The 7,544-nt window shown below is 43.8% G+C and overlaps 1 protein-coding gene across 1 annotated transcript in view; it reads right to left on the minus strand.

Annotated features, from left to right (window-relative positions):
- The window catches only part of LOC106809697, a 17,711-nt gene that overhangs the window by 8,499 nt on the left and 1,668 nt on the right, over positions 1–7,544 (minus strand). The window contains exons 3-4 of the mRNA XM_014812867.1: positions 5,786–5,856; positions 5,388–5,508 (exon numbers count right to left, since the gene is read on the minus strand). Of these exons, the coding sequence (XP_014668353.1) occupies positions 5,388–5,508; positions 5,786–5,824 (160 nt within the window). The 5' untranslated portion in view covers positions 5,825–5,856. The remainder of the gene's footprint in view (positions 1–5,387; positions 5,509–5,785; positions 5,857–7,544) is intronic.

The raw sequence follows: 7,544 nt of genomic DNA on the forward strand, positions 1-7,544 counted from the left end.
CTCTCTCGTTCTAATCAGTTTTCTTTTGTTGATTCTGCGGCGCTACTCGACGTTACGGCGCGAATGAATATTTTCATAGGTGCGATTAATCAGAGAACGCTAACGTCCGCAAGAGACGCCGAGCGCAGCATCTTCAACCATCCGTTTCCGCGGCGAATCCGTGATGTCGCGCACGCGTGTCTCCCGTCAATGCCGCCGGAAGGTGGATGCTTGCGGGAGCAACTTGCCGACGGTGGGGTGAGCATCCACGCGCCTCCGCATCACCTTCCTTCACCATCACGTTGGGTAATTGCCGCGAAAGCCCCACGAAATATCATCGTGAAGCGCGTTTGCCGTGGCAGTTACCGCAGGATTGTCTCGCTGGCGCATGGATTCGCGGGGTTTACGATGCCTCTAGCTGTCACAAAAAACAAAAAAAACAAAACGGTGGACTAGAAATGCACGAATGGTACCGCGGCGATGCCTGCCGTGACGTCAACAAGCCAACATTTGCAGAGAGAAACACTCGCAAACCACTTGGTCGCTCCTGTGGCGAGAGAAACATTGCCGTCGATCAATAACATAACAAATATCTACACCCGATAAACACTACTACGCACATACGCAGCCCACAACCATGCCTCCCAGCTGCTGTAGAGCGATGCGATGCGCAGCACTGCTGCATTTCTGGCAGGCAGCCAGCCTTACAAACATGGCCCCCGCCTCTGCCTTGTAATGAGGGAGGAGGCAGCAGGGGGCGAGCATCGTCTGTGGTGGTAGGGGGGGAGCAGCGCAGCTGCCACGCTACTGACCATCTGGCTGGTTGCCAGCAGACATAGCGCCATATTCAGGCACAGAACTCAACAGTTCGTTTGCTTACCCGTTGGTCGAAATATATATATTCACACGTGTTTTACATGCACGTTATATGAATATATTTATATATATATATATATATATATATTTATACATGTTTATTTATTTATTTATCTGTTGTGTGTCTTGTATATTGAATGCTTCTGAACTCCTCCCTATGGTTCATTTTGCACATGCTACAGTAGTTTAGAGAAGGCTTGTTACTGCCCAGTGTAAACTTTACAACTACCATGTCATCCACAGGGATGAGAGTTCTTTTTTCTTTCCTGTCTTATGTTAGCACTCACACTCACGCGCTACACTTTCCTTAATTAGCATTCATGCTGATGACGTACATCCCTTTCCTTGTGCACCCACGCCTGTGGTAAATCACTGCACATTGTATAATTGATACCAATGGCCAGTTATTTATAACTCATTGGAAATGTGAGAACACGGTGTATATGTTTCCATATTAGCAACGTTTAGCTTACACTTACACAGACCATCCTGCTCACTCCTGTGGACATGTAGATGTACATTATTAGTCTTGAATTTATACCACCACACGGTCGACGCTAAAGCAAATTTGAACAAAGTCTGATCTATGACCTCATGAGTAACGTAAAACTCAAACGCGCATAGTGGATGCTGAGAGCGGTTCTATGTTCCCCGCGCGGGTACTGCCGGAACGTACCCTGTTACTATCTAATATGCCGGCAACCTACTCGCCTACCTCCACTAACAGTCTAGGGTCGCCTACGCCTACTCCCTAACCCAAACTACCGAACCCTTAACCCTAACCATATTCAATAGTGACCAGGCGTACGTTCCGGCTATACCGGACCGTACCCAGGTACGCCCTACCCCCTTCGGGGCAGTACCCTGGGGGACATTTACACCTATGAGCCATAGCTGATTTGCTTTTAGCTGCGCTGCACTAGATGTTCAGCTGTCATGGCAAGTCGGACAGCTGACAGGCACTTGTCAATCGATCATCACTGTAGCGGGACAGGGAGACGTAGTGTTACTGATATATAATGAATGTAGTTTAATTACTTTCACTGACGCACCGCGCCATTGAAGTGGAATGAGAATTGCAAACGTAATGGCTCGTACAACTTTTGAGTTTCTGGTCATTTTGTTTAGTGACCTGTCTAAGAGAATAAATGTATTTCTTAAACATGACAAATAACTGGAGTTATTGCCCTCTTCTAACTCTTTACCATTTCAATCTACTTTGGACAGCAGCAGTCACAATGCATTATATAATGAACCTAATGACCTCATCTAACTAATAAACACCTCAACCCCAGCTAACAGCCAACACGAAGCTCTTGGCCAGCCACAACTTGAATCTCAAGTATTAGGCTGTGTTTAAACGTAACAACACATGATTTTAGGTATAATAAGCTGAACATTGCGTGCACACCTCACATGAAAAGGTCAACAGTGAAGCACAAAACCTCACAATGTGTCCTCAACACACGTGATTCTATGTGCTGAAAAGCAGCGGCGGGGCATAATCAAAATATTGTTTGTCTCAACCGACCGGCCCGCCAAAAAAGAACAACTCAAATTTTGTTATTGATCTCTTCTTTTTACAAATTGTATCAGTGTACCATGTATATAAATCTGTAGGGCCATACATTATTATGTACAAGCCAAACAACATTCAAATAAAAGCGTATCTCCACACAAGTACACTCGAGCATGTAGACACCATGATGAATATGTTAAAAAGACCCCTTACAAAAATTTCCAGTCTGGGTCGGCTGATGCAGGGCAAACAAAGTATTTTTTTAATTGTGGCCGAGGTTACTACCTGCCAGCTCCGCTACCAGATTTTCCTAAATATCCCCCCCCCCATCACCACGTGAGTTAGCCTGCTAGGCTACGTAAGAAAATACACAGCTCCAATCAAATCCCTGACTATTAGGCACCGTAGGCAAGAATGCATATGTTAACATCTAACCATGTCATTATTACATCAATATTTGCCAGATCAACACAAACGATTCGAGAAGCAATCGAGAATCTACAGTGGATCACTAGGCGGCAGGCACGCACTCAAGCTTAGTGAATGAGAATAAACATTCAGTACATGCACTGACATCAGGGTGATATTTAGAGCCACTTGTCCATCCAGGCCCAATTAAAAAAATCTTGTTGCGCCCTCCACCGACCAGGCTGGAAGAAGTTGGTTACAGCCCCCTTATAGACCGAAGCCTCGATAAACGATAGGCCTGTTCTTAAACCGAAGGGTTATTCGATACGCAGTGGCTAACGTCCGGATCGGTTGGCCTGCCTCCAGGCTACGCTCCGGACAATCATGATGCGTGATTCGGAACAGTGAATATGCGCACATCACGATGCCACTATAATTTCATTTATGATGCACTATTAAACCATATATATGCCTAACCTACCCTAACTCTAACCCTAACCCTTTGCAATATTCAGTCTATCGGACCTTCGGTCTATCGGACCTTCGGTCTATCGAACCTTCGGTCTATCGGACCTTCGGTCTATCGGACCTTCGGTCTATCGGACCTTCGGTCTATCGGACCTTCGGTCTATCGAACCTTCGGTCTATAGAGCTGCCCACGAAAAGTTTGGGTAGGTAGGTAGGCTTTTTTTTTTAAGGGGTCTTTTTACAAATTCAGCATGGTGTCTACATGCTCGGGTGTGCTTGTGTGGAGATACCTTTTATGTTGAATGTTCGTTTTGCTTGGTGCATATAATGTATTGCATACAGATTTATATACTGTACCCCAGTTGATACAATTTGTAAAAAGAAAAAAGAAAAAGATCAATACAATTTTTTGAGTCGCCCGTTTTTGGCAGGGTCGGTCGGGTGAGGGCAAACAAACAACATTTTTATTATGGCCCCGCCCACCCATCCTCTACGAATGAATACTAGCAAATGATTGAAAAATGCAAAGAGATTTATGAGTATGCCAACCTTCTATTTATCTCATTGACATTGTTTCTCATATTAATTGCTCATTAGAGGCCATTAACTGCTACCTAAAGCACCCAACTATGTGGCTGCACCCCATTAGGGAGGTTACAGCCCTCCCTCATACTCCCCCTTCACTGGTGGTTATGTCGTGGTCTGGTGGTTTGCTCGTGCTAACGATATAATTACATGTAGAGAAGTCCACGATATCATGACCATTGACATATTAAGCCAAGTAAAGCAGGGAACTCTGATGTATATGGGGTTAAATAAAATTAAGCTAAGAGAGCTCTCATTCTATAGCTTGTGATTCAATTACAGATTCGATAATTATGGCAATCTAGTTTCATTCGTTTATCTGAATTGAATAAGATATAGATACTGAAATAGTTCTACGACACGGGCAGCTACACCGTGGAGCATAGTGCAAGTAGTTTCGAGGTGCCTAAACTGTTTTCATTCTTTTTTTATATCATGTCTTTGCTTTAGTTAGGCAATGCATAATCTAAAGTTAACTGTTATTTTAATATTAGTTTAGTTAGCAGTGATATAGTAGTATTGTGCTAGATAAAGGGCACTGTACCACCGTGACCATATATTACATTATCCCAACCAGCTTACGAGACTAATGTCAAATTGTCAATACACAGCCTGACACTCATACATTTGAAAATCTTATACCTAAAGAAAAGCTGTCGAATAACTTAGAGATAAGTATATCTCAGAGTAACCTAACCCAATAATGGAAGAAGAAGAAGAAGACGACGACAAAAACGAAGAAGAAGAAGAAGAAAAAGAAGAAGAGGAGATGAAAAAGAAGAGTGAAACGGAACACTTTCTGCAGCAATATGGTTTATGTCATGTACTAGAGGTGTAACAATACTATATATGGTCACATAGGGATATGTACATACAATACTAGGGAGAGTAGGCAAAAGAGAGGAAGATAAAGAAAGAATAAAGAGGCAAGAGGGAGCGAGAGGAAGAAGAGGAAAGGTGGAGATCTTGGGGGAAAGGAGAGAATCTATGGGGGTCCAGGAGAGAGGGATTGGAGGTGTACGCCCTACAACACCTATGCTGTAGCCGTACCATGCTTCTACGTGATACATTCATGGCCCATGGGCATGGGTGTTGTACAGTATCCAAAAGATTATTTTTATCAAACCTAATAGTAAATACATGTATATAACTATGTGTATCAGCAATATATGTGTGTGTGTGTGTGTGTGTGTGTGTGTGTGTGTGTGTGTGTATAGTCGCCCCGCCGGACCAGCTGACACAAGCAAGCAGTCGCCCGGTAGATTTTCTAATCGCCACTGGCGACTGGGCGACCGCTAGTTTCTCACGCTGTGTGTAGTCTTTTATCTTACACTCTGATGCTATGTAGTCTCACCCTGTGCTCTAATGATATGTAGTCTTATCCTAAACACTCATGCTACACTGCCTTACCCAGCATTCTCATGCTATGTAGTCTCTTACCCTGCAATCTCATGCTAGATAGTCTTACTCTGTACTCTTACGCTATGTAGTCATATCCTGCACTCTCATTTTACGTAGCCCTACCCTGCACTCTCATGCTATGTAATCTTACCTTGCAGAGCTGCATCCTGAACCTCCGTTTGCATTTCGTTCAATGCCTTACGCATGGCACTAGTTTGCTGCCGCCGTTTCCCCATAGACAATGTGAGCCCTGTTGACTGCAGTGTCTCCATCTGGTGGAATAAACATGCGATATATGACGAAGCATCATAAAATATTTAAACGTCATTCTGACACGAGAGATTGTATGCATTCTGATGTAATTGCCATGTGAGGCGCAACAGGACATGTACGCAGCCAAATTAACATCAAAATGACCATCAACCAACGCATGCTAGACTGAATGATGCGCACTCGCACACAATGCTGTGTGTGTGACAATGTGAGACTAGAGAAATACTTGGCGATTATGAACGCGTGTAATAAATCTCCAGGTAAACAACAGCATACCTGCTCTTCTAGACTTGCCGCCTTGAAGAGAACACTCATCCTTTTGCTCTCTCTACACGTCTCCTCCTCATCTGCACAGCAAACAGAAACAAGTAATAAAGAACTGAAGAGATACCATCTATATATAGATATAACGATCTATGAATGCGATTTCCAAAGCCATCACAGCATGGGGATTACAATGTAACAAAGGAAGCATGGCAGAGAACAGCAGATAATCCTATTCAACCCCCGTAACTGCCAAAGGCTTGTTTATAGATGAGCATGCCTGCTGTACTGACAAACACTGCTAGTGCGTACGCATCTCATTACTAATTCATTTCTACCAATTTAATTAATTAAGGCTTTTAATTATTAAATGATTCATTACGTTTGCTGCCTTTATTCTTACTAAAGTACTTTCAATTGGAAAGATGAATCTCAGATGTGCCATATTTTTCTGTAGCAACAGAATGTGGTAATGCCTTAAACGATGCCTGCGTGACGTCAACAGCAACATTGCCAGAGAGAAACACTCGCAAACACTTGGTCTGCTTCTGTGCGAGAGAAACATTTGCAGCCGATCAATAACAACAACATATTTACACCCGATAACACTACTACGCACATACGCAGCCACAACCATGCCTCCACCAGTGCTGTAAGAGCGAGCGATTGCGCAGCACTGCTGCATTGCTACTGGCAGCAGCCAGCTACAACATGGCCCCCCAGCCTCTGCTTGTAATGAGGGAGGAGGCAGCAGGGGGCGAGCATCGTGGTGGTGGTAGGGGGGGGGGAGCAGCGCAGCTGCCACGTACTGACCATCTGGCTGGTGCCAGCAGACATAGCAGCCGCATATTCAGGCCACAGAACTCACCAGTTGTACCCCGTTGGGTACATATATATATTCACACGTGTTTATACATGCATGTATATAGATATATATATATATATATATTATATATTATTATATATACATGTTTATTTATTTATTTATCTGTGTGTGTCTGTATATTGAATGTTCTGCGACTCCTCCCCTATGTCTCATTTTGCACATGTACAGTAGTAGAGAGGCTTGTACTGGCAGTGTAACTTTACAACTACATGTCCATCCACAGGGCATGAGTTCTTTTTCTTTCCCTGTCTTTGTTAGCACTCACAACTCACGGTACACCCCTTTCCTTAATAGCATCATGACTGATGGTACATCCCTTTCCTTGTTAGCACCCACGCCTAGTGGTATACACAATTTTCACTGCACATCTGTCATATTGAATACCAAATTAATATGGGAGCACGTTATATAACATCATGGTAAATGTGAGGAACACGTGTGTATAATGTTTCCATATTAGCAACGTTTAGCTTACACTACACAGACCAATCCTGCTCACTCCTGTGACATGTAATGTACATTATTAGTTGTGAAATTTATACCACACACCGGTCGACGCTAAAGCAAAATGACAAGTCTGATCTATGACCTCATGAGTAACGTAAAACTCAAACGCAGCATAGTGATGCTGAGAGGGTCTATTTCCCCCGGGGTACTGCCGGAACGTACCCTGGTACTATCTAATATGCCGGACCGTACCTCGCCTACTCCACTAACCAGTCTAAGGAGTCGCCTATGCCTACTCCCTAACCCAAACCCGAACCCTAACCCTAACCATATCAAATAGTGACCAGGGTACGTTCCGGTATACCGGACCGTACCAGGGTACGCTTCCGGCAGTACGCTGGGGACATACACCTATGAGCATAGTGATTGCTTTAGCTG

The sequence above is a fragment of the Priapulus caudatus genome, unplaced genomic scaffold (genome assembly GCF_000485595.1).
Source record: "Priapulus caudatus unplaced genomic scaffold, Priapulus_caudatus-5.0.1 Scaffold378, whole genome shotgun sequence".
NCBI classification, from domain to species: domain Eukaryota; kingdom Metazoa; phylum Priapulida; class Priapulimorpha; order Priapulimorphida; family Priapulidae; genus Priapulus; species Priapulus caudatus.